Genomic DNA, 27,535 nt, shown 5'->3' on the forward strand with positions numbered 1-27,535 from the left:
TGTGTGTGTGTGTGTGTGTGTGTGCGTGTGTGTGTGCTTCTACTTATATACAGTTTTTGTAAGCACAATTTGGAGTGTAGACCTTACAGAGTGAAGACATTTTTGGAAAGTGAGGACACTTTGACTGGTCCTTGCTTCTTCAAAGGCTTGATTGAGGGTTAAGACTTGCTTTTAGGTTAGGGTTAGAGTTAGGTTTAGGTAAGGGTTAGGGTCAGTCATTTAGATTCAGGTTAAGGTTAGGGTAAGGGGCTGGCAAATGCGTTATGCCAATGAGTGTCCTCACTAAGATAGAAGCACAAGAACGTGTGTGTGCAAACATTGGTGAAGGGGGGGAAGATGCAGGTATAAAAGGAGACGAGGCAGATAGTTGATCTAGGAACACCATAATGCAAATGCCTTGATGTGCACCACATTTGCTTTACATGTGTCTGGTTCATGGTCTTTGTGTTTTTCCCATGAACACACGTCTGAGGCTGGATCACACATGCGGCCTGTTACTAACGTCCTTGATACCATGATGATTGTGGCTTTAAGAAGAAAAGCACTGTAACCACGGATTATTTTCTTTCAGGGTTCTATTTTAACAATCCAAGCACATGGTCTAAAGTGTATGGCACAAGTGCATGTAGCTCATATCCAAATCCACTTTTGGGAAAAATGTAAAATGCTTCAAAGGGGGTTTTCTCTTTTCTCTTTATTGGCTATGGGTGCATTTTGGGAGCCACCTCCCATTCACTTTAAAAGATTGATGACTTTGACATTTGGCTAATAAAAGGGTGGATCTGTATATCATATCACTATCTTGATAATTGTACCTTAAAATAGCAATGAAATACTGCACCATTGACATCATATTGGCATATATACCCATGGATGTTGAAATGGGCCCAAAGGCTTTTGCTGTCTAAATAACATGGGTGTTGGAAATGATAACTCGGTCTGAAGCCAGCAGAGACAGTTGCATCATACTTTTACCGTTTTTGCACCAGGTGTAACATACGTCCAAAAATAGAATTTAAAAACCATGATTAAGTTCAGTCCGATCCTTTCTGACCAATTTGCAAGGTTACTTCAATTTTTTTTTCACCTACAAATTAAATATTTAGTTTTTAAGTTAATGCATAAAAATGATTCATTATATGAACTGATGTGTAAATCATAAACTATGACCAACATCACATCAAACTCCTTTTACACAGGGGAGTGAAACAAGGAAATCCTCTCTCACCCTCACACCTCACAATATTTACAAAACCATTAGCTTTCAGTCTTAAAAATATGTAACATGATAAAATTCAAAACAGAATAATTACGTGCAGGACTGGTTTGGATTGCATTATAGGCTATTGTGTGTTCTTGCCCTCCTGGTGTTCTTTGTTCGTGATCTGCAATTTCCCCTCTTATAAACACCCACAGCTTGCTGTTATACAAAAAAAATAAGCTTGATTAGATACATTGCACAAATTTAAATAGAATCCAAACACATTTTCTGCATCTGAAGAAACACCTGGGTGGCCACTCAAGTACAGGAACACATAATTAGATCTATTAATACACTTGTTTAGCTGTAAATACTTGATCAGGCACAAGTGTGGATTTGAACCTTCCCATGATACATGAAGTCATGTTCTTTTTAATTAATTTGGGCGAGCCAGGAAGAGTGAGCACTAAGAAACCCCTTGGGGTCCAAACCACCCATCAAGGAACCTTCAGTAAATGCACTGCAGCCTTGGCTGCTGTTGAAAAGCGCTCCAGCAGGAATCAACTCAGAAACTATTTTAGCATTCAACAACATTCTCATCTGCCCTGTTTAATTTGCACTACATAGATGACCTTAGGGAGAAGCTTCCAGTACTGTTTTACAGCAGGGACTGAAAAGTCATGTCAACACTCAATTAGTCGTAAATGGCATGCAGAAGACATTTCACAAAGGCCAGGACATCTCATGATGTAAATAAATAACAAGTTATGAGCTTGCATGACTTTGGGACACGTGTTTGTCTCGTCTTGGTTGCTTACAGGGTCAGTTGGCTCCAGTTTGCTGCTTAGCTGCAGAGGTAAATCAAAGCTGGTAAGGCAGCTTGGAATATTCCACTATCTTCACCAGGAAGCAGTGGGAGGGAACCAAAGATTGATTGCTGTAGGTTTTGAATAATAGTAAGATAGATGGCCAGAGAACCAAGAGATCAAGGACAGCAGGATAGGCAAATGGAGAAACGATCTGTGGATCCACCATGGGAAGGTTCCAGTTATTGTTGGAGTTTATTATCTAGCCAGAGGAAATTGTACCCTTTGCCACCCACAAGCACTCAATGGTAACTATCAAGTTAAACTGCCAAAGTGAGACGTTTTGACAAAGCCTCCTTTTAGAGATGAGGGATGACAGTGAGATGGGGACGGGGTGGGGGTTAAAGCTTGTCTCCTGGGAGTAGGAGGGGCAGTGTCACCGTTTGGAGTTGTTGAAAGGAGCACAATGGCGCCAGGTATCAGGTTTGCCTGTTTGACAAATGGATCTCCTGCTGTGATCGTGGCGGGTGCAGGAGCCTTTATCTGTTCACAGAAACAGATGGGGATATATATGGATCATCTTATTAAATCCTGTAAACAAGTATTCTTACGGCATATGAAATTACAATACATTGGTACAACACTGTACCAATGTAAATCTTCAGTGAAACTTTCCAACAGTTCTCCTTCATTATACTTTCAAATATTATGTCAAATTTCACCCAATCAGGACTTAAAAGTTAGTCGCACAGAGGTTCTTCCACAGAAACCCACCGCTCCTCGACGGTAGAGTTCATTGAGCACAAAACAATGGCAGCCACAACTCCGCACCAATATCCTCATTACTCTTGACGTTCAAGGGACCATAGCAAAACATAGGCTGTGTTTGTTTGCAGTTGGTCACAATCAGTGTCATGAAGAAAGCGGAAATGTCAAACACAATAAAAACACAGGCTTTCATCATGCTCTTCAAATGAATTACTTAAACCATGGTTATCAAATGCAGCTTTTTTACTCCAAAGGAAAGTACAAAGCACACCTACCTCTAACCCTAAACTTAGCCATATTTGGGAGTTCAGTTTCATTCAACTTCTTGCACATTTGCCCTTTACTTGACAAATTTGGTTAAAAATCAAATGTGTTTTTGGCTGGTCTAACATGGCCTACAACACGAAAAGGTCAATAAATAAACCTGGTACATCCTGAAACATAGTCATTAAAACAAAATGCAAGATGTCTAAAATTGTTGAGTTTTAAAACAGATTTGCTCCAGCTGTTCACCCGAATCCCACTTAAAACCATGCTGAGAAAGGACATCGATTCTGGCACATGAGACCTCACATTGTGTTTGGCTCAGTTTTTATACTGGAGAAGTGATAAGAAACACACGCAGGCACTAAAGAATGATTTAAGGAGGTCAACATCAACAAAATGACTACAAGACAGCCACACAAGTTTTCTTACCTAAGATCTAACCTGTTTTGACATATCTGGCCTTGAAAGCAGTTCGGTCCTCACCTACAATATGTACAAGAAAGTAGCCTTTGAACTGAGAATGCTGTACTTGACTTACTCTCACCAATAAAACCACAGACAAGTGTTCGATCCAAGCCCTGTAAATCAGGGCGAGTGCTGATCAAAGCGGGGCAGTGAATCTTACATGGCATATCCTGCATTCCTCACTAAACACATTCACATGCTGCGCTCAAAACCATAGCACTTGTTTGTTGACTCCCCCATTTGCAGCACTGGCCGTTTATCTGACCGATGCCTGGGTACACTTTCCAAACAGCAGAATGCTTGTTCTCAGTACAAACAGGAAGACTGGTCACACTCTGTGTGTGTTGTTTTTTAGAAGATTTTGTTTTTCGCCATCACTTACTGCAACAACAGTTTGAAGTATGTGGGACAACACTACTTGTGTCCTGTCATTTTGTCCTTGATAAGAGCAGATGAGCCAAACTTTGCACGACTGAGATCACGGGGAACTAATGCTTCATCACGTCCATTGGCTTCCTCATCCATGTCTGGATAATGTGCCTGAAAAAAACCCAACCATCTCCCGCCCTCTCTCTCTGCGCTTTGTTCACAGTATTTTTATGCTGAAATGTTATATCGACCCAGGTTTGCTCAGTTCTAATTTGACTACACACAAATAGTTGAGGAATATGTTGGCAATATCAAATTAGCTAATGAAATAATGAGATAGGGTTTCTAGATCAGGTATGCAAGCCCCACCTTATGACCCTCTATTTATTATTTGATCTTTGATTTACCAATTAATCAAATGACCACACGCCAACTAACTGTTGTGCTAATTGACAGCCGGTACTGCAGGATTGTCAAGCTTTGGATTAGAATGCTGAAGTGATGCCGTGGGGCTCTCGTATGACGAATAATCCATGTATCAAGAGTTCAGAGGGTAGTGTCTCTTTTTTCTTTTCAAGGCCGCAGAGAACAACATTTACTACTGCAATAGTTTGTGTGTTAAGAGTTAGATTTTGAAGAGCGCCCCAATCAAGATCACATCCCCTGTGTATTGTTTCCCCACTGCTTGGACTCTGGACCTGCTTACTAGGTGTATACGGGTTTATGTTAGCAGATCTGTTCTGTTCGTTATCAGATTAGGGAGAAGTCTGCATTCTAGAAACACCAGCCTAAATCTATTGGGACAGTGTTAATTTGCCAAATGTTTCAGTTACTCCATATCCTGGAGACCTTTCCTCTTGAAATGCTAAAAGTGCTTGCAGATTGAAAATACAAAACAAATATGTTGGCTAAACAGTGATACAAGCATATGCTAAAACAAACAGTCCTATCTTACTTTTCCTTGTACTAAGAACTAGCTCTATGTTGCAACATATGAACAACAAGAAGGTTTTTGTGTGCACACATACTAATGCTAATGCAGGCATCACAGGCATATTCTTCAGGGATGGGGGACAGTTATTTTGGCGCTTAACACACCTACTAAGAACATCTTTTAACACCATGGATGCCATGAATCCAAGATTTTTAATGTTGGGTACCTTAAGAAGGCAGGAGTACACCTCTTAGAGCTCTTTAGAAAAGAAACATACTCACAGGTTCCTTGAGAAAGAGCCACATATACATTTGGTCAGTTGCCACATAGTGAACCAGTTGTTTTTACTCTCCTGGGGGTTTTGGAACCCAAGGCAGTTTCTTTCCCGCTTTGCCCTGTTGTTGACTCAGGCTCCCACTGCCATCACTTTAACCTCCTGTTATTCAAGATCTGCGGTTTGGCACAATTAAGTGTATTTTTCAGGCGTAACCACTTAATGATTATAGCGTTTTATAAAAATGTAACATTTTATGTTGATCTTCTTAATGGTTTTGTGCAGGCTGTAGTGAAGCTGACCTTATTGTGTCTTGGAATAATAGCAGGTTTTTAAATAGCTAGCTCATAAATTCTGCGAAATGTAGCAAAACCGAAAGGTCACGCATAAGCATATATTTGGCATGAAAATTAAGCATGATTACTAACTAACAACAGGCATCAAGTACAGGCGTTCTTGCATTAGTTCTGTGTACGTAAATCAGACCAACCTGTAATGCTTTTTCTCCGTTGTCTTACTCAACTTCCGTTGTTCAGATCTGCACTCGCCAGGGTGGCATTTCTTTCGTAATTGCTCTATGTTTCAGTTGGCCTTTGTCTCCATGCTGTTTCCTGAAAAGAAAAGAAATGCGTGTACCGACAAACAACTAGTTCCCTCTGGGGTTCTCATAAATTTGAACACACTTTCGTCTGGCAGACGCAAAGCTCAAGGAAGCCAGAACAGATGTTCTAAGATTGAAAAAGTGAGAGAAGAGTCATGACCCCCAGAGCGAGTTGGAGATCATATTCAAGCAGGTGTAAATTAGTTTATTATAAAGATGTAAATGCTGTCATGAGGAACAATATCGACTCCGAAACAAACTTTTCTCTGCACAGGTGCTGCTCTGCTGATAGTGAATTATCTCACAAGATTTTAGCTGATATCAAAGTTAGAGCTATATTAAGGTCTTGATGCATATACTATACATATATAAATAAACATAAGGCTGTACACATTTAAATGAACTGTATACATAGGCAGACATTACCCATCAGGGTAGGCTGTTAGGCAGATGTGAGACCTCAGGAGACAGAAATTGTTTGAGCACATGTCTGATTCATAGCTAGAGCATGAAGTAATTGGATCTATTATTTGGATGAACTGCTTAATGTCCAGATGAACCGTCCATCTGAAACCTTTGAGCCGAAGCACAAGACTAAAACTCATTGGCAGCATGCCACGTGTGTTTGTTCTTCTAATGTGTCCCACACCTGTTGCATGAAAGAGAGTTTGACTTCACAAGTGCAAAAACAGAAATCAATAAATACAAATACAGAAAATATGGAAAGGAAAGGGAAATGCTTGAGGTTTGGCACATCCACCAGCATTCCCTTCTCTCTGCATCCCAACCTGCCAATGATGGAAAACTTGACTTTTTTTCTTTCTCCTCTAAAGTTGCCTGGTACTCAACATGTCTCCCCAGTTAGATCCAGGTGGCAGATAAATAAACTAACCAACTTTAAATCGCAGCCACTAAAACAAGGTCAGATCATATGTATAACACTTAACAGAATTTTTAGCAATAATAAAAGTCTGGACATTAACATGTATAACATAAACACAACATAATGCAAATACCACAGCTTTGAAGACTGACCGAATCAGAAAATTATTTGGTAACCCATGGAGAACAGCCTGGAGAGTTATGAGAACAAGTGTCAACCACACAAACAAAGACAAACAGCATCAAGCATCAAAACTGCTTTCTGACATGCACTGGACTCCGCACCTCGTCCGTATTTTCTCCGGAGGAGGTGCATGTGTGAGCGCAATTGTCAGAGTGACACGCTCCGCAGTTTCTATGGACTTTATCCACCTGGGTGTCCTACTATAAAGTACGTAAGAAATCCAGGAAAGTCGATGTGCGAACACAGCAGGGGATCAACTGCTAGATTCACTGCGTAAAAATGAAAGAAATAACAAATATCTCCCGGTGAAAAAGTGGTGACACACACGTAGAAGAGACCAACGAAGATGTCAAAAAGTTTGTTGTGATAAGAGCTGAAGACGGTGTCCGGGTGCTTTCGACAAAATCACGTGATCTACATTACAGACTACTATTTCTTTAATATTTCACTTTCTGCTGCACCTGGCTGCTCCACCTCCCGCCTGAATAATGCGGAGGATTTGTTGCTTTTGTGAACGGGTCTGTGCAGAAAACCTTCTTCTGCGTTGTGAATGTGTGAAAGGAAAACTCTGTAAACTCCTGAGCCAATTATCCGGATTTTACACGGAATTCATGTCTGAAAACGGCTATATATGGGGGTTTGAAAAATTCCGTTAACTGGCTTCTAACCTAACATGACTCCATTGGATTCTTGGTTTGTTTGTTTGCTTAGAATTTGAATTCATTTTTCCACTTGTATATTGTTATTTAATGTGGTTATGTGGATGTTTTATGTTAGGCCTTCACTGTGCAGATGTGCAGACTCGAGGGCAAAAACGTTTTAAAGCATTCAGTCTAATAAAGCCTAATGTGAACAGACTTAAGATGTAAGCAAATATCTATGGTCTATTTTCAAATTTGATTGTTTAATATATTTAATCTGCTTTCTCAATTTGTCAATGATAGGGAGGGAGTAGATGTAGGCTTTTTTATATCAGACAAATTGTTGTTCAAAGTAGAATAGTTTTTATTGTCAGGACGGGAACTTTTCAGTCCTTTTTTAAAGAAATGTTTACATCAAAGTTATTTACTCTTAATATAAGACAAAAAGCAATAACATGAAAGTGTTGGTCTATGTGGAAACTTTTCCCCAGAGAAAAAGTTCCTGTCACTGTCAGTCTTTTGTAATCAAGCACCAGTCATTGTTTTCTTTTGAACAGTTATGAATTCAATGCCTTTTTAAAATTTGAATCATGCTTTGTTTACATTTCTTGTCAACGATTTGTCTCTCGATATATATGTGTGTATATAAGGTCATTTTAAGGTTTTAAACAACTTTAAAAACTGGTCTAGGCATAAGACAAAGATAAATTGACCTTACCGTGAAATGAAGGTGCAAAATGTGTCAAAAAATGAACATACATTTTGTAACCCAGCACAAAGTGAAAAGTATGTCGGCGCCATCATCTGTTTTTGATTCGAGTTGATCAGACAAACCTAGAACTGGATGAGCATTAACAAATGATCCACTGACTCAAAGTATTGAAGTACGATGTTGGTTAGAAAGATAAAGTCACAGTGGGAGTTGGGAAGATTTTAAAAGTACAAATATTGAATTGCGTGTTGCAGATGAGAGAAACACTAGAAGGTCAAACAGGATTAACGTACTACTCACTGTCAGAATTTGCATAATCTGTCATGACTTCCCACAGTGAATGTCTCTATATGACATTTAGCTTTTGCTTATTGGATTGCTGTACACCTAATGTGGTATTTCCATTAAGTACTAATTCTACTGTTTAATAACAGTGGAGCAGAGATACTGAGAACTGACAGAAAGCAGTGGTGGACCAGGCAGGGGTCCAGGGACTGAGAGCTGGCAGAGGGATTTCATCTATTTGGATAACCTCTGTTGTATTAATGGTTCTTTTCTTGGAGCATGTGCTGGGAGAGGGAGGTCATGGAAAATAATGTCCGTGAACCTTGCTGCAATGATAAAACCAAAAGTTTGCCAACTCTAATGATTGTTTTAGTCACAGTAGATTCTGAGATAGAGGAGATAAACACAGCACGGAGCCCTTGGGCTGAGGCGTTATTCTATATCTCATATAGCTATGGCCGTGTCTATATATTTATAACAGCCCTCAACATACTTCATGTTCTCTGTGGTGGATAATAAATTGTGACCTGAAACGCACTGTGGGCGTCTTTGAAAGCAAAACAAGCTTTTGTTATTTAAACATAAGAAATGGTTTGTACCAAAACATTTCAATTTCAAAGGAACCATGACATTTCATTTAATTGTCGTGCTAATGAATTAATGATTAAACCGGCTGCTTCCAATGACAATGGAAAGTAAACTAAGGGATTTTACTCAAGTGCTGTGCTCAGGTGCAGTTTTAAGGTACTCATTCACATTTTATGCTTTATACGTGGTAACATTCATTCACTACATTAATTTGACAGATGTAGTAACTAACATCTTTTTTTATATAAAGATCTTAGATAAAAACACATGGTCTGACCTTGTTAAGGGTTTATTTAACCAGGGACTTGTTTTGGCCCTTTAAAAAAAACAATGTCCACTTGGAAAGCCTTGAAATATTTCTAATGTCTACGAGTTGAGACATTACCCTGTGAACGTTTCAGATGGTTTCATTTAAATAACTGTTTGGTTCACAAAGGAGGTACAACTGTCCATTATTTCACCAAAAAAACAAAATAGCTAAAAGTCTAAAATTTATGTAGCAGAACTTTGTTTTTCTTCTTTCTTTCCACATTAATCATCGTGCAACCCCCAGATCGATCTTGACCCTCTGGAAGGGGGACGACTCTCAGTTGGAAACCACTGGACTAAACTATTGTATTGTATCTAAAGGAGTTGAAACTGAGTTTACCTCAGCCAGCTACAATCTTAATATTGATGAGTTCGTTTGAACAATTACAATTTAATTGATAACAAGCAGGGATCATTTTTCTGTTGAACAAACACTGATGCTTTAGTCCACTACAATTTCTTGTGTGAATACCATTTCAGATCAAACACTGTAAAATATATCATATGTGATTTATAAAATGTGAGTTAACAAAAGGTGACCTTGTCAACTGGACCAAATTGCATTTAGATGCTGCATGAAACTGCTGTATATTGTCTCCCTATTTCTTGCAGATCAATATTACTGCTGCAATTGCTGCACATAGTCAGTACATAGTCAACTTTCGATCCCATGCAAGCTTTAAAAAATTGAGCATGACCACCAGAAGGGCCAAGTATCCAACCACGTATTTCCTGTCATCTACTTCCTTTATATGCTCAAGACTTTCTCCTCGGGACTATCTGTTCCTCTGGCTATGCTCAGGATAAAAACGGCTGATAAAAGCACAAGACCTTTGTACCACAATTAGAATGAAAATGATGACCATCATCAGCTTTAACATCACACACAGATGCAGGAGATCATGTGATGAAGCCATTCAGTCTGCTTGCTTGAGAAGACTTTCCCTCCCTGCCACAGTAAATGATATGAGCCATACAAACCCAAATTACATTTATGATTTGCACGGTGCCAACACAGGCACAAAATCAAAGCCTTCCACTGAATCATTTTGCATATTTACATAGCTGGCAACTTCATGGGCAGTCAAACCTGTCTGTGCGAACTCCCTCAGTTGTATTTTCTGCTGACACACGCTGGAAAGTGCAGAGCCAGTGACAGTCGCTCGCTCATTAGCAGGTTCTTGGTGGAGACCCCAGAGCCTGTGGGTGGCCTGGAGCTGGAGAAAAGTGCTTTCTTTTCTGTATCTACCTCTACTTTCCATTGGAGACCCGAAGTCTCCAGTCACCCTGAATGTACCCTTTTCGGTGTCTGTGAAGATAAAACAGGCATCCAATATTTCAGCAAATAGAAACCGTGTCCAAACAAAGGTAGGGTAGAGTCATTACTTTCGATCAAAAGCACATGTAAAAAATGACTGGACAGTTGCTGGATCGAAAACACGACCTTGTAAAGTGCAGAGCGCAGAGTGTGGTGCTGAATAATTATTGGAGGTTTCAGCTTTTTACTGGTAAGGAATGTGAGAAAATGATTGATTGCATCTTTCATCGCCTCAAATTGAGAGGGGCAATGAAATATCCATCAAACCTGGGTGTATGTTGTGGAAATGTTCTTTCTAATTTCTTTTAGATGAGATTGCTGCAGTTGTTTATAACAAGGAGAAGATGAAGAAGAAAAACAGCCGATATTAGTATAAGTGCTTTTAACTTTAGGGGGAATTAAACTTTTTGTTTTTTGAATATTGAACATCTGGTGAACACATTTACATAACAGGTCACTCCCGGACTTTTCCACATAGTCTGTAAAACAAGCTAATGACTGACGGAAAAACTGAATATGTATTATTTCAGATTAACAGGGAGAAAACAAAGCAGCTGGTGTGCGAGGAGGATTTTCCTAAACAGATTGTTTCTCTGCTTTTTTAAGACAATGAGACGTAAACTCACTCAAAAGAGCTTTTTTACAGTGCAGGATTCGGTCTCCTCTGACTCAGAAGCTTTTTAGAAAAAATACTCAATATCTTATAAAGCCTGAAAATATCCTATGAATCTGAAAAAAAATCTTACTGAATGAATTGAGTTGAGCAAATCTTCGTATACTTTCTGTATTGTAATAAAAATGTGTGCTGACAGCAGGTCTGGGAAATTTACTAGACAACTCTTGTAAATCATAAATAATATTGCGGAAAATATATTGTAGCACTGTAACAGTTTCTAATGTCCCATAAACCCGACATCTGGTTCAAAGTAGCGGCATGGCACTACTGCTGAAAGAGATTTCACCCGTTTTAATACGTTGCAGCATTTGTGTCATCTAGAGCAAGGGGGCATAAAAAGTTAAGTTGAAAAATAAAATAACAAGTCCAAACATACATTTTCAAAAATTGACTTGTTTTAACACAACAAAAGACAATGGGAAGAACAATAGCAGCACTGCAATGTTCATCTGTGATAAATGGAAAAAAATCTCTGACTCTTTTGGGAACAGACAAAAATAGGACCCAGTCAAGTTGTTCAATATTGTTCCAACAAACAGTATTGTTTACTTAGTGTTCTCTGGGACAGCTTTCAGAAAACAGTGCCACACACTATGTACAGATAAAGACAGGGATTGCATTTAACCCTCTCATCAAGAATTCTCACATTTCTATTGCAATGATATTCTATTATCGTCTTAACCTGGACTAAACACTGGACATTGTACATTCACTGCGAGAGGATAGAATCCCATCTGCAACACATCAGGTTATAATGGCTCTAATGTGAACAAATCTCAAATGCAGACACAGTTGGTGGTTTTAGTGACCCCTTGAACTTTTACAGGATTTATAGCATCAGTCAAAATATGATTTCAGCTTGGTTTAGATCTTATTTATATTTTTGCTTTAAACAAATATATTATTTACTATATATATGCAGTATGATTATGCTGGGTGTGTAGTTACTGTTATAGAACTGATGGTTTCACATTATTGGTCATCACTAATCTATAAGTGATGGTAACATGTGAAGAAAACTTGTTGATTGTCTTAACTTTAACATCTGTTTAAAAAGAAAACATGGATGTGCATGATACAGGTTTCAAATGTCAAATAAAATTCAATGTTCTGTTTTCTAACACCTAAAGTTAACTTACACCTAAAGTTAATAGGTTTTCATTGCTTTAATGTCCATGTTCAAGTGAAGCATCTGATGTTTTTAAATTTGCAACTTGTTCGGTTATGCCCTGTCCCATTAATCAGTAATTATTATATTCCGATATTTCGATATGTTTTCATCATCTCCTGTCCTATATAGTAAAAACTCTACACAACAATCAACACAATGAGCAATAACAAGCCATGTGCAACCAGTGTTACAAAATACATTCTTTTATTCATTCATCATTGTAAATACACAAACAAAAAAAATCATGGGAAGTATTCACACAAACAATATTTAGTGGGACATAATTCTTGAAACCATTTACACAGACTATTTTGGAAATGAATGTGCTTTTCATTGTCTAAAGGAACCATCCTTTCAATGCTTCAGTCATAGCTACCCACGCCTTTACTCTCTATACACAGCTTTTATCATGACTACATTATTTTGAATCTGTCCGACTTGTCCCGTCTCTTCCCTTTACTCTTCTCACCTAGATCATTTTTGCTGTAATGTTCAGGATTCATATTTTTATTATATGTACATGATATACATCAATTCTTAAATACATTTTCATTGTTTCCAATCTATTTACAATATAAGAGCTTATTGATATTTCAAATGGTTACAAAATATGTGGATTTGATGCTCAAACAACACGAAAGCAAAAGGAGGCGAATGTGATATAATGTTGACTATGTAGGTAACAAGTGGTTGTTTGAAGGAGTGGTACCGACAGAAGCATTGCTTCACCTCCAGCTTAGTTTTTCTAACTGAACAGTATTTCGTAAGAAGAAAGTATGCAAGTCATATTTGAAAAAAACAGAACAATACACAAAATGTTGATTTATCCTGTAATTCTCTTTGAAAACGTCAGGTTTATGAAGCATGTTTGTAAATCGAATCAATCTGCACGTGTCCTTTCCTACTGGCTTTGTAAACGGAAAAAATTGCGCTTCCATCGTATCCTTGAATCATGTGATTGGAAAAGCAGAACCATTCTCCGTCTGGTATCGGAACCACCGAGTCTGCAGCAGGGCACTACCTCGGCGTAAACTGTTTTAACCCCGCACATTTGTATCACAATAGATTGCAGCTGTATCTGACGGATCAAAAGCGCTTTCCACAACGGACACAGAACGTTATCGCTCTTCTTGTGGCTAAAAATCGGGGCGAGGAGCTAATGCCCCAGATGAAACCCATCACTGCGATGTAAATGTTCTTCCATTCTTCACACAAGTCAAGCCGGAGTGAACAGTGTTTGCAATTAGTTCCTCATATGATATGACCGGAATTTATGGGGTCTGGACATTGTTACTCGTTGTGGGATTCTGAATGAGACAAAAGATGCAAAACTCAGATCCTGTAGTGAAACGCAGGATATTAATCATCTGATTTAAACGTCAATCTTGGACTTTGGTAAAGAATGTGCAGTAAAAAATATGCCTTCTATGTAAATAGTCTACCTCTCTTGTTATTATAAGCTGAAGCTTGATGAAACTGCTACGTCTACTGCCTCCATCTTGAAACACCACCTATCACAGCATCTACTGGCTAACTCTGTGGCTCCCTGAATGTCAACGAGAATGTGTAGAAAGGTTTGTTGTAACTGTGAGCCAACACACCATGAGCTCATTGATCTCAAGCTATGAGGTCACATACTATGTGTGTGTGTGATGGTGCCTGTTTGTACCGTATGTGGTTACAAGGATGAAACACTCACAGCAGACACATTAAAGCATTCCCATTCACTCTGCGCTTGCTGAGTAGCGGGCTTGAACCCACACAGTCTGTTCTGTCTCTTGTTAGTCTCTGTCTTTTGCTCCTTTTCAATACAGCCACAACCCATCCTTTAAAAAAACTTTCCCTGGCAGATGGAGACGGAGGCTTCTATGCCGACAGCAGCTGCCTCCGCTTCAGATCTTCTGGCACATGTGGAGCCTGGACTTGGACGAGGAGGTGGCGTCTTTCCACACCTTGCAGGAGAGGCCCTTGGCGCAGTCACAGCGCTGGAAGATCTCCAAGCCGTGAGCGCCTTTCTTCCTCTGCTTAGTGCACACCTCTCCCTGCCTCAGCACCGGCTTGCAGATTTTGGTCCAGAAATGGCGGGCGCAGCAGTAGCCCTCCGAGCAGTCGGATGAGCGCAGGCAGGGGTCACCCTCGTGCCCTGACAGAAGAACACAGGGAACCGTGCCGATCAGTGGTGAACCAAACAACATCAAATTCTGAACTGAATACCAAGTTGGCAGAACTTGAAAAAACAGGAAAGCAGAAACAAATGCTTCATCAGAGACATAAAAGACCCGCGTGTAATTTGAAACCATCCAGCATCTTGGAGTTTTAAAGAGTTTAAAGACAAAGAAATGTATAATCATTGTTCATTTAGCTGTATCCATACGGACCCTTTCTTCAAGTTTCACTTAAAGTGTGGCCATCTCAGAAACATTGAGCTTTCATCATGAGTCAAAGAAAAACATGTTGCCTATCCTGTATATTAACTATTAATCCCATCTCGTGTACGTCTGATGTTTCTGGCAGGAGGTTAGTATCTCTTCAATAAGTGTATAATTCATACAGTTTTTTTCTTTTTTCTGTGACTTCTAAATATATATATCATCTCTTGCCAAAGGCTGCTTTATCATTCAAACCAGTCATCCTGTATCCCGGACAAAACCACAAGCTGCTGATTAGTTATTTCAATATGAAGCTCGAGGGACTGCTGCTCGTCCATTGGTTTCAACACCACAGATTCTGCGGGTTTGAGACTTTTCTCAAGCAGCGACTTTGTGTAAGGCCATTATAGTGTAATAACGTTTAAGGAAAGGGAGTGAGTCAAGCACAAATGAAATAAACGGCCTTATTTATAGTAACTTAAAATGCCACTGCTATTTTCACATTTATTTTAGTATTACAGCCTGCTGTCTTGAAAGTGCATTAGAGTCGAGTAATTTAAGAGTCTCGTTAAATCTATTACTTTATGGGCAGGTCCTCATATTACCTTAAATCACGCTAAGCAGGGGTCTCACTGCATTATTAGCTATAATCATGCTAAATCTGCATTCTGTGGTTTTCACTTGTGTACCACACAATAGGTGCTGTCAGCGAAAGTGTTCGTACGGCTTTATGAAGGTGCCGAAACAGCAGGGGCATTGTGGTTTCTTCTGGGCTCGCCATGCTGCGCTCTGGGCTCACAGACACTGACATACGAGCAGAGAGGTAATTATCAACATAGTTTGTGGACTGGCGTCGCCCATGAACTCTGTAGGACTGTGAACAACAGAAAGATTCAGCCACCCAGACCAGGTTCAGTGAGAATGAACGATGAAAGAAAAGACAACAGCGACAGTGTTAGGAGGTGGCGAGGGTTCAGGTGGGCATGTTTTAAACATAACGTCAGGAACACACAGTCAAATCTTACCTTTCAGAGAATGCTTAGCTTGTGCTTTGCTGCTCTTCTTCCAGTTGTGGTCTTTAGTGGAGTGTTTGTAATTCTCGTCTAACGCTGAGATGTGAGGTGAGAGCACACTCTCTGAGATAGGGACACAAATATCTGCACACAAAGACAAGAGAAAATGGTAAAACAACAGAAACAGAAACATACTAACATGGACATAAAACTAACCAAAACTGTGAAAGCAGGTAACCTCCTGTCACTATGCAGCTACATCAGTTAAAAACAATTCCAACTGAACCTCTCTGGCCTCTGTAAGCAAACACATACATATTCATGACATTCACACTGTTTACTGCTGAGACAACATGCCAAAATGTGAGCACTGACTCCTAACCTCTGGGCATCTATTTAAAGCAGTTCAGCCGTGGTTTCAAGATTCTGTCTAAGAGCATGTGTTCAGCATTATTTAAATGTATTGGCTCCTTCCCTCAAGTCTCTGGGCTAGATACTGTTTGTTCATTGACCTAGAACAAGTCACCTTTTTCCAGAATATTTGCACGAGAGACTGAACAATCACATTTCTGAGGCAGGCACAACATAACATAGGATATAGGGTTCGAAAAGTATGCATGCATACGTGTGTGTGTGTGTCTGTGTGTCTGTGTGTGTCAGGTACGCACAGTTGCTGCAGCGGTTCCCGGGACAGCACATGGCGTCCCGATGGCAGCGCTTCTTCCTTCTGCGGCAGGTGAGGCAGCGGGAGGGAGCCTGTTGAGGGCTGTGACAGTAGCTGCCCACTGTGCACTCCTGGTCACTGCTGCACGGATACACCTGCTGACAATAACGGGCATTTACTCAATATGTGGAAAATATACCTTTGTTTTGCTTCTGGAAAGAAATGATAGTACATTGCACATATTCATCTACACATGAGTGAGGTTAGAGAGGATAGTTTCAGTGATATCAGACATTTATATCAAAATGGATCTTCCCACATGGTCTCAAAATTGTTGCATCTAAATACGACTGTGTGTCACATGACATAACGTGAATTAGCAATTTGCACGCAGCTCTGAGTTCAATCTAAAGTTCAGTGTTGGTACCAGTGTGGTACCAGTTGCATCCCCCACCTGCTCAATATACTTATATAGATTTATTGTGCAACATAAATTTGTAGTCTTTACCAGACATGAGCAGAGAATATTTCCAAAGCTCACCTCCCCTGTTTCTGAATCAGACTGTAAATGCTGCCTTTGATGTTTGACTTTGATATATTTAGGAAACACGCACAAATGTGGCTGTGGATGTGAGTGATTTTCTGAAAGACATTAATCAGGATGTCATAATCTGGACACATCAAACCCATAGACTTATTGATCCTGCAGTTCACTGTCAGACTGTTCAACATCCAATGCCGCTAATCTCCTCTGTCTTAATGGGCAATTAGTTTGGTCCTGGGATTCACACAGTACATGATGGTGGAGAATCTCTCCCTTCCCACACTAGGACATCAGTGTCCACCAAATATTAACCAAATGATCAGCTGGCTGTATTGTCGAAGCACTGCTGTGGGAGAGAAGAACACCCAGCAAACATCAACTCACACAGACCAAACACAATCACGGCATTTCATCTAATTGTTGCCCCACAGTTCAAATTGTAGCAAGCTGTTAACAAGCCAAATAAAATGCATTCCGGTTTATAGGTCCTTGGAGAGACTCTTAGCCCAGAAAACAACACACTCAACCTGACTCATGGTTGTGCCCTCACATCGGCTCTTAAATTGGTCTTCAGTATCGCTCAGTTAAAGTGTTGTGTAAAATGTTGTTTGGACCAAAAACAAGACCAGAAAAAGACTCATGAAATTGTACATGTTACTTTACCCGTTTTGTATTTTCAATCCAAGAAAACCCTATGAACAACAAATGTAAATTGATTTTGTGCACATACTGCACATCACTGCAAACATGTTGTAAATATAGATAATTGCAGCTGCTTTATATAGAAAGTAAAATAGAAAACCAGGCAATAGAAGATTTTCCAGTTACTTTGTTTCTAATTAAAAGTTTTCCAACTGTTTTTGGAGAACTGCATGCATCATTGGTTCTGGAGAGAGACATTACATTGTGTATGAGTTTCTCAATTGAAGTATGGAACATCAAAAACAAATGTCATTCCCCTCATTTCATTTTGTTGGCGGCAGCAGACTGTGCAGCACAAATATAAAAACCTCGGCATATGAATCCGAGACCATCTACGTGTCCAGATAAGAGAGAAGATATGACCACAGGTTGCCTTAGTTCAATGTTAGTGGACATGTTGTAGGTGTTAACATGTTTTGTTTGGTCATTATTTTGATGGGTCCCAGACAATGAAGCCAAAAATACTTAATTCTCTGTGTTCGGAAGCTAAATGACTCTGCAGACATAATTGAGGGGTAATTATTGTCCCTAATTATTCTCAATTTACCATGATTTTCTTGTTTTTTATGCTAAAAGGTTGAGACATGTCCTCTATATTCCAGCAAAACATGCTAAAAGTCTGAGGGTCTTTTCCGTAAGTGCCGTGAAATGATCACACTAGAAAAAAAAACAACGCACAGAACAATTAAAGCCAAGCTCACTTTTTCCATAACAGATTTGTGCACCAATGGGACGTTTTACTGGAACTGCTGCCTTGATATAATTCCTTGCACATGCACATGTCCTGTCGCCATTAGTGTTGGAGCGGGAGCAAAGAAGCTCACCATAAATTGTGTCACAAATCAAAAGAACTGCTCAGACAAGTGAATTAAAGCCGTGAATTTGCACTGAACTAATCAACGGAGGGGGATATTTTGAGCCGCAGCGGGGGAAGCACCAGTATTCTGGTTCGGGTCACAGTAAAGGTCAGGAAACTTTGTTCTTCCAGCTGCTGGAACATCTTTATCTTATTTTAAACCCCTCTGTTTGATTCCAGAGTGTCATGACTGCAATGGGTGGACTGAGCTGTCAGACATTTGAACAACCCGACACCTACTCAAATATGCAGATCTGTAGGAGAAATGCGCAGGATATGGATTCTAATTGTGTAAATCATGTCCAGTGTGGACAACATGTTTAGTTGGCACACCACCACAGGCACCACAACCACACTGAGCTGGCCCTGCACTGACAGAGCTGATTTAGTGTGGTTTACCACTGACAAACATGGAACAATAAACATATGAATGGCCATGAAAGAGGTTTAAATCAGAGTAAAATCATTACAGCCACAATAAATAGCAAACTCCATTTGGGGTATTATGGTCAACTGAGCAGGGGAGGCCGTGCCCAAAAATACAGGCGTCACTCCAAACGTGAATGTACACCACATGTGTTTAAATCGTCTCTCGGATATCGCATATCACATTAGAAGTTGTTGCTCGATGTCCTTGCGCCTCAGAAAGCGAACAAGATTAGACTTGTTGGAGGGAGGCCACGCGGACTTTCTCAGGCTGGAAACACATGGAGGCAATGAGAAATGAGCAGGAATATTAAACTGAATGTTCATCCATCATTGTGTCCAGTTCCCGTGGTCCAGATGCGTAATGTGTTGATGAAAGTAATGAAGCCCTGATTTATTTATTTTTTTATGTGCTCTAAATATTGCTTAATTACGACAACGTTAAAAATAGACTTCCCAGAAAATCTACTGGCCTTGTTTTATAGGGGAAAGTCATTATGATGAGTTCAGGTGAGACTGGAAAAACACTTGCATGGTGTCTTTTGTGGTTCTGTAGCAACTTTGTTGAAGTCTTTGAAAATAATCCTGGTTATGTCATCAGCGCTATCTCAGCTTAAACAAGAGACTACACAAAAGACGTTTGACAGACATGGGTGTGTTGACCAGGCAGGTAGGATCTAATAAAGATGCTATCAAGTTTATGGGAAGTGCAGTATCCAACTTCATGGAATCACAATCCTAAAATTCAAGCTTTTCTTTGAGAGAAGAAAAGCTTTAACATTTTGGGGTAATCTTATCTCTTATTTGCTTACTTGCAGAGAGTTAAATGATGTATGTAAATCCAGGAAAACTGGAGCCAGGAAGGATGATTATAGTTTAGCATCACAACTGGAAACAGTGGGAGAGGTTAGCCTCTCTAAAGTAAAAACTACAATCTGCTGTCCAGCACCTCTGAAGCTCACTGATTAATGCAATGCTTCTCATTTTTGTCAATTCTGAAATAAACAGAAACATAAGAGCTACAAATGACAGTAAATCGAAGGGATTTGGATGGTGTTAGTATTTATTGAAGATCAATTGATTCGTCTTTGCCATCTGTGACTGTGTGAAAATTCCCTGAAAGACCAAACACTTTCATGAAAAACAAAAAAGAAGAAATATGAATTAACTTGTAGGAGCTTTTCTGAGGTTTGCAGCGAGTGTTTGCCCCAGTTTCTTATCTAAGCCAAGCTAATCGTCTCTAGGTCACACACGCACACACGCACATGCACACACACACACACACACAAATTAGATTGGTATTAATCAATCTCATCTATCTAATCTAATAAATATATTCGTCAATATGTCTAATTGCTGCTTTAGCTCAAAGTCCAGATAACAGATGTCAAGATTGTTGAAATCACAGCTACGTAGTGAAAACTGTTGGAAACATAGTCTGTCGAGAAGTTCAAGACAACAGCAGCAGTTTTTTTCCCCCCTGACATAAAACATATGCCGTTATCTGATTATAATGACAAATGGCACCGGCCACGCGCAGTAGTACTTCATACTACCTGCTTTGATTCCTATCTGTCTTTCTGGACGGCAGATTTGGATCAATTACAGCGCGTGGGTGGAGGGGGGTTGTGTAGAATAAGAGGGTCGGGGCTCACCTCTTCCATCATGGCTCAAACCACGAGACAGCCCTTTGAAACCCAATGATACAAGGCTGACCCCAAATCGCAGTGGATAATATCGCCTTATCTTGTGTTTTAAAACGGCTCATTCGCAACTTCTGAGAGACAGGGCTTCATTTGGATGCATCTCATTCATCTCCCATCTTTTTTCTGTTGCTCCCTTATTTTTCCCCAGACAGCTTTGCACATAAAAGCACAGCTTTGAATCCGGCGCAGGAAGTGGGCTGAGGACTGTGTACTCTGCAGCCTCTCTTGGTATGCTGGTGAGACGATAGAGGCCGAGACAGACAGAGAGTCATAAGGGAAGCCCCTGGCCCTGTCTCGTGCTGCCGCCGTGCTGGTAAAACACTGTGACTTTGATGAGGAAACTTAAATGTGCGGGAGCAACAATCTACAAGGGATTTACTACAGGATATACAGGGCTTTAAACCATCCGTCCTGGTTGCAGGATCCCTTATTTACCTCTGTGGAGTCATTCCAAAGCGCTGATATAATTCGATGGAAGCGCCCTGTAATGCATAAAAATAACACTAAGAATGTCTCCTCTGCTTAGTGCGAGTGCGAGTGCGACGGATTTAAATTTAGAGAGAGAATGAAAATATTTTCGGAAAGTGAGGAGGGTTGAAACTTTTGTTTCGAAAAGCGAGACCCTTTCCTGGGTTATGCATGTTTTCTTGAGATGTGCAAAGGACAGTAACATGATATAAAAGAGTGGCAAAGTCTAGGCAGAAATTCAAAGTGGATGGATGGGTCAACAAAATATCAGATTTAAGTGCAGGAGATGACTATTTGTTTCCCGTTTCCAACCAAAAGTCAACTTGTTTAGTTTTTTTCTACATAACCATAACCATTCCCTAATCTTAACTGAGTGTACTGTTTATTATTGTAACTTTGATTACACGAGCCCCTTAACCTTGACAATGTAGTCATGTTAACACAGGGGTGGGGAACAGTCAGCTCAGAGCAGTCGGGAGGAAAGAAAGTTGTGCTAGAAAATGGAAAAACATTTTATTTTTTGTTGAAGTAACAGAAAAGCCTGTGTGCCAAATTTTCGGGGATGCGCTCACATCGATAAAAACGGCCAATCACGAGCATCATTACAGCTGGAAACATACAAAACTGGATGAGTTGCGAGGACAAATACGCTTGGATGAAGTTAACGCTCGTTAGCGGAGTTTGCGTGCCCAACAAACAGCTTTCACAAGACCACATCCTGACAGAGATGATGTTTTGCAGGCAAGTTATACAATGAGCAAAGTAATTGCTGAGACGCGAAAACATCGTTCAGAGGGTGAATTTATAAGTGCCTGATTCCCGCTGTGGAGCTGCTAGCAATGGACAAAGTAAAATTGTTCTAAAGTGTCTGATTTTCTCAGAGATCCTTCGCTGAGCAGATAAATGACAAAGCACTGATACTGACAAAATTGACACCACAAAAATCTCCAGTTTTTCTGTCTGACCTGTGATGAAACTACAGACACGATAAACACTGACCCACAAGCTATTTTGTGTGTGGAATCTGTGCCGCGTTTGGTACGAGTGAGGACTTGTTGTCTTTACAAGCCTGATACCTGATACTACCAATGGTGAGGCTAAAACTAGTTGTGAGTAGCATCATCTTCATCATCACTACCATCTGACATCAGACACCTCACCAAAGAGAAGCATCGCGGTAGAGAGATTACTGTGATGTATGCATTCAGTAATTTACTGACGCCTATACCAAACTCTACCAAAAGTAAGAATTTGTTTGATCAAGTTGTTTTGGCTAAAATCAGTTGTGTTTAGCATTGTCACCATCATCACTACCATTAGACATCAGACTCTTCAACAAAGAAGAAGCATCGCACTACATTTCTGTAATATGTGTTATGGCCTGTGAAGGATACTATAAAAACTTGTTCCTTGATAGGAAGACGGTTCCCTATCTCTGTTGTAGAGGGCATGAACAAAGTGAGTGGAATATTTACAATTTGGAGGATTATGGAGACAATTTAAACCTAATTACTGGATGGAATTTCTGGTGTGGGCCACCAATGCACACATGAATCAAGCCGGAGACGGAGCTGTTGTTCTCCACAGATGAGAAAGTGAATCTTCATGTACAATGGAACCTTTTTTTATGTGACTACCTCTGCAAAGGAGGGTGTTTTTCATTGGCATTTGTTTGTTAGTAAGCAGGATTGTTCAAAATATACAGAACAGATTTAATTGAAATTTTGTGGATGAGTGGAGCATGACACACATTACACATTACACGTTTGTACCAGATCAGCTTTCTTCAACATGGCGAGATAGGGCATTAGCCTTGGTGCAGGTTTGCCCTTCTGGGTGCTGTTCTAGTCATCAACTATATTACAAAGAAAGGCTGAAAGAAAATAAAATATTCAGGGTGAAAAACTAAAAATACTTCCCTGCTCTTCTAAATGACAGTGTGCCCCAATCCCCTTTTTCTGACCCCCTCTCCAACCCAAATAACTTCCATTCAGTCAACATGGAGGGACACTACCTGAGTATTATGATAGATCAGTTAATATATGCTGGTAGACTCGTAGAACTCTGTGTTGTGATCGCACTTGACCCTAAAGCTCGAGATCAAGCACATAAGCTGAAACTGTGAATGGTGTTAATGAGTGGCAGGGGCCTTACAGACTCAAATAAACGATGTCACTGAGTAAACAAACTTCATATGCCCTGAAAGCACAGACAGCCGGTATCAGATAACATAGGGATGGCTGCGCACAAGTCACTCTTACAAACCATGTCTTTAAACACAACTTGGCGTCTTTCATCACTCAAAACACATGTGTTTATGGGCATGTCCCTTTGAGCGCTATAAACCCATGTCTCCAAAAACTAGACCTTCTTTAAGTTAAGTATACATTCTGGGTTGATCTTTTTCATCGGACATGAATAAAGGCACACATGACTGCGCTCTTCAAAGACTATGAAAAGAAAGGGGGGGAACGCTCTTGATGGTGTGCCGCTCTAAAAGGTGTAATCCTGTGGAATGAGAGGTGGAACGGGTCTCCTCTCTCATTAACAAGGCCAATTACAGTAAAAAAAAAAAAGAGGTCAAAATGGGAGACTCCTAATGGCTCCAGTGCACGGCCTTCACGGTGCCCAAGGGAGCCACAGACTGGAAAGGCCACAGGACAGAAGACTGAAGCACGAATATATACGCCGGGCACTAACAAGCGGTCACACCTCTCTCTGCCTTTTCACTCTCTTTCTCAGCTCATTAGGATCACCCAACAGCTATTTTAAGCCGGAGAGGAGGCAGGCAGGGCTGAGACAGAGAGAGGTAAAAGACGTGGCTGTACTTTTACAGGCCGAGCCCTCAGAGATCGCTTGTTAAAGTGATCTCTCTGTGTGGATTTAAATAAAGCAACCAGTTAAGTCTGGCTGACCGACTGCTGATGTTTTACAGACATGTCCTGCATGAATGCAGCCACACTGTCGGTTCCCTTGTGGGTTCAGAGGTTCGAGTGGTGAGCGCTGCCTGCCCCGTGCTATCCATTTCTGTTGGTTCCCTTCCAAGAAGCCAACAGTGCCACCCACGAGCGGCGGCTGTCAAGGTCTTAAGAGGTTTTGGGTTTTGTCGGTTTTACTCGCAGTCAAGCTGACGTGTAAAGGGTTGGACAACGAGAAATCACTCTGAGTCCGGGACAGCCAAAACCTGACCCCGGTTTGACAGTGATTGATATGACTCTTATCTCCAAACGCTGTCAGCAGCTACAGGAAATAAAAACGCATTAGGCTGTCAAATGCTGCTTCGACAAGAGTTCCTAATGTGAAGGATAAAATACCAAATTACACCCTTGTTTCCTACTGCAGCGGCTCGTAACCCTAGGGTGGCTGGAATCTCTGGCTTGATAATTCCCAGGGTGGCTGGAATCTCTCGCTTGATAATTTGCTCAATTTCAAATTAAACCGTTGAGGAGACCGATGGAAGATTTTTTTGTACTTTTCTAATTCATTCGATTTTCAGGCCTCACAAACAGCTCCTTCACATCATGCAAACGATGTATTTTCTTGTGTTTGATGGCAGATTGAAGAGAGGAGAGCAGGTTTTAAAAAGGGAGTGTTTAAAAATTAGGCATGGTGGTGAACTATGGAGATCCCTGATCACATATATAGCAACCTCACAATCGTTTACATCCTGAACGCTGTGCAAACTCCGTGGGGGTTTATAATCTGCCAACAATTTCACACCAGCTGTAACAAAAATCAACAGCATGACAAGTTGACCATAAATCTACTTGTGGGATTTTGGCATTGAGGTTTCCCATAGTGCAGATGCAGAGAAATGCAGAGAAACTTGAGCTGCTGCGTTCACATTTTCCAAACTTACACCCAAGCCTTAATCAACAGTAATTCATTTCTCTAATGTAGAGGGAGGTTGAAATATTTTTGGGGGTGACTAGTGTGAACCACTTTAGGAAGAGAATTACTCAGTAATGTGTTGATTTGTTCAAACCAGGTCCTGTATTTAGCTGATTAGTGTCCTTGTAATCGCTCCTAAACTAAATCAGTGCCCCACGTTGCTATAACAACCTCATGAAGAGAGCAGGCATTTCATCTATGATTTCTTCTGTTCTTTAACAGCGAGGGTCAGTAAAGTTATCCTACCAGAGTCGAGCCGCAAATCAGGCCAAGGCAGAGCTGCGGCTGTGACTTGACAATTCTGGAAAACCTTCTGGCTTCCAGAACACACACACACACGCACGCACACACACACACACACAAACATACACACACATACAGTGTACCCCCTCTTGCCATAAATGCAATTAACCGTCTTAATTTGGACACACGGCACCATATACACCATGACATTTACTTTAATAACAGTAAGGTGGTCTCTGCACTCATATGTTGTTTTCCCTCAGTCCACCCGTCCAAACCACTCCAGATTATTGCGATGGCAAAGATGTAAGCAGGCGTTCAAATTGAGGTCTGGCAGTGCTGCTTGAGGTTGGGTCTCCGCACTCCATAGAGGAGAGGAGAGAGAGTGAGTGGCTTTCCCATAATTTACTTCTGTCTGAGCTGGATGTCAGAGCGCCGCTCTCAGCAAAATGCTCTTCGCAGATATTCAACACGATCACATATGTTGGACACGGCCAAATGTAAACACTGTGTTTAAAGAAAAATGCTTGAAAGGTAAGGTCAAGCATAATCAGCTGTTGCAGTGAGCTGATGTACTGGGTGTCTGGTGCAGGGGGGATGTGGCAGTGCCATCTGCTGCTCAGAAAGAATCTCAACAGCGTCTGTCAGGTCAAAATATTAATACTCATACATGTTTGATGAAAGTATACATTTAGTGGTAGTTTTTTGGGAGAAGTCAGGTTTTTGTTTAACTGATATGTCAAATGATATGTTTCCCACATTTATATCAGTTTTAAAACCCCTCTCATAAACCTAACTAAAACTTCTTTAAAATTATATGGAGAACTTTGAGCAATGAATGCCCCATTATAATTCCTCACTTGATAATCACTTGACTCATAATGTTCACAACTTTTTTTTTCTTTAGCTGAAATGAAAGCTGCCCAACCTTTAATATTTCTCGATCCTGCGTTTGCAGTCAAACTACCGTAATTTGGCACTTTGTTGAAACAGCAGGACTTGATAACTCTTTGAGTGGGTATTAAGTGGCTGGTTGGTAAGAGTATCCCTCAGAGGCCCCACAGTAAGAATCTCATAATCCCAGCAAGCGTCTGGACCACTTTAATGACACTAAGACCCAGACAGAAAATTACCCCAAGTGTTAACTTTTTCTCACATTTCTCTAGGCATTAATGATTTACTGTGGAAGTGCGAGGCACCCGACGGTGGCGTCAGGTCTGAAAGGCAATTAGGGTTTATGAGGGGGTCCGATCCCTGCAATTTCCAATAACGATTCACACATGAGACTTCTTTTTTTTTTAACAACATAGGGCTATTTTACGCGTTCACCTCGAGAAACTCCAGGGGCACACTTTTCGAGACCGCACAATTATGCACGCCTGTGTGCATCAATGGCGCACTCATAATCAGATTTAAATTGAGAAAACTGACACTCTCTTCTCGTCATGTTTATTGAAATGAATAATCACTACTTGTGGAATCATTACGGCTGATAATATCCCACTGAATTCAACCCCACTTTCTCAAATACTCAAATTTAAGGCTGTGCGTAAATGTTGTTTTAGACGCTCCATTTATAATTTAAGTGCTCTGACAAGAAGGAGAATCCACATTACCTGCGTGAGGATGTGATGTTTCTTCGTGATCCCGACGTGCTCAGTGGAGGACCGGTTCGTAGCGGTCGTGGGTGCCTCGTCCACCAAACCCGGCTTGATGGAGTTCGCCTTCGGGCGAGTCTCTGATACCTGGGACGTCCCCGTCCTCAGCGCAGCGACGAGAAACATCACAACACAGCATCTATTCCATGCAGAGACGAGCATCCTTGATAAAAAAATTAAAAATACTGCGATGCCAAAAAAATATATAGAATTGCTTGAAAAGCCGGATTTTTGTGGCACAAAAAAAAAGTTTCTCAATGACAAGTGTGCGACCTGGCAGTGTCCATGTGTCACTTTTCCCCCGACTCCAAAACACGAGTAGTAGTGATGAGGCCAACTTTTCGTCCCTGGGAATCAGATATTGAGAAGAATGACTGCCATCGACCTCGTTATCTGGAGACAGAGAGCCCAGTGTGTGGCAGGGACACAATGAATAAGAGAATCTGTTAAAATGCTGATGCTCTGAGGGTCAGAAGGAGACTTGACATGAGGTTTCCGCTCTGTCTCTGTCTGTGACTGAGCCCTTGGTCCTGCAGCCGGCTGC

At 40.6% G+C, this 27,535-nt stretch overlaps 1 protein-coding gene across 3 annotated transcripts; it reads right to left on the reverse strand.

Annotated features, from left to right (window-relative positions):
• Positions 1-27,535, reverse strand: dkk2 (dickkopf WNT signaling pathway inhibitor 2). Of its 3 annotated transcripts, none has more exons than XR_004614948.1 (5): positions 26,950-27,535; positions 16,502-16,652; positions 15,846-15,977; positions 14,090-14,594; positions 1-36 (listed from the first exon to the last, which is right to left on the reverse strand). XR_004614948.1 is itself a non-coding variant. In XM_034595747.1 (4 exons), exons 1-4 carry the CDS (start codon positions 27,151-27,153, stop codon positions 14,344-14,346), a joined length of 741 nt encoding a protein of 246 aa, XP_034451638.1. In that variant the 5' UTR covers positions 27,154-27,535; the 3' UTR covers positions 12,962-14,343. The 3 variants fall into 3 exon arrangements, 1 of the variants encoding a protein (XP_034451638.1); XR_004614947.1 differs by having other exon boundaries at positions 16,502-16,655; XM_034595747.1 differs by lacking the exon at positions 1-36 and having other exon boundaries at positions 12,962-14,594; positions 16,502-16,655.

The sequence above is a fragment of the Hippoglossus hippoglossus genome, chromosome 1 (genome assembly GCF_009819705.1).
Source record: "Hippoglossus hippoglossus isolate fHipHip1 chromosome 1, fHipHip1.pri, whole genome shotgun sequence".
Classification (NCBI taxonomy): Eukaryota; Metazoa; Chordata; class Actinopteri; order Pleuronectiformes; family Pleuronectidae; genus Hippoglossus; species Hippoglossus hippoglossus.

What these genes read in the sequence shown, in the direction of transcription:
- dkk2 (XM_034595747.1), bottom strand. Translation starts at nt 27,153, where the DNA reads ATGCTCGTCTCTGCATGGAATAGATGCTGTGTTGTGATGTTTCTCGTC. An exon ending in AACATCACATCCTCACGCAG is followed by an intron (nt 16,656 to 26,949) that starts GTAATGTGGATT and finishes CGTTATTGTCAG; the next exon opens with CAGGTGTATCCGTGCAGCAG. An exon ending in CGGGAACCGCTGCAGCAACT is followed by an intron (nt 15,978 to 16,501) that starts GTGCGTACCTGA and finishes CTTTGTGTGCAG; the next exon opens with ATATTTGTGTCCCTATCTCA.